The 260-nt window shown below is 68.5% G+C and overlaps 1 protein-coding gene across 1 annotated transcript in view; it reads left to right on the top strand.

The window, feature by feature from the left end:
* Positions 1–69: 69 nt before the first annotated feature.
* Positions 70–260, top strand: part of DPAGT1 (dolichyl-phosphate N-acetylglucosaminephosphotransferase 1) — a gene marked incomplete at its 5' end in the record, with an annotated part of 5,135 nt that continues 4,944 nt past the window's right edge. Inside the window, one exon of the mRNA XM_010173080.1 lies at positions 70–190. Within this exon, the coding sequence (XP_010171382.1) occupies positions 70–190 (121 nt within the window). The remainder of the gene's footprint in view (positions 191–260) is intronic.

Below are 260 nucleotides of genomic sequence, written 5' to 3'. Positions count from 1 at the left end.
GTCGAACCGTGCGCGGCGAGGCCGCACCGGGACCGGCCGGCCTGACTCCCCGCCCTACCTTCCTTTCAGCCCCGAAGCACAAGGCGTGATCAGCGGCGCCGTGTTCTTGATCATCCTCTTCTGCTTCATCCCCGTGCCCTTCCTGCGGTGCTTTGTGGAGGAGCAGTGCACAGCCTTTCCTCACGACGAGGTGAGCCTTGTCCGGCGCTGGAAGCGCGGCGGGCACGGGCAGGGAGTGGCTGGCCGTCAACGGGGGGGCC

This window comes from Antrostomus carolinensis, unplaced genomic scaffold, assembly GCF_000700745.2.
Source record: "Antrostomus carolinensis isolate BGI_N321 unplaced genomic scaffold, ASM70074v2 scaffold13108, whole genome shotgun sequence".
In the NCBI taxonomy this organism is placed as follows: domain Eukaryota; kingdom Metazoa; phylum Chordata; class Aves; order Caprimulgiformes; family Caprimulgidae; genus Antrostomus; species Antrostomus carolinensis.
The sequence above is the reverse complement of the archived record's forward strand: the minus strand, read 5'-3'. Positions and strand labels throughout refer to the sequence as shown.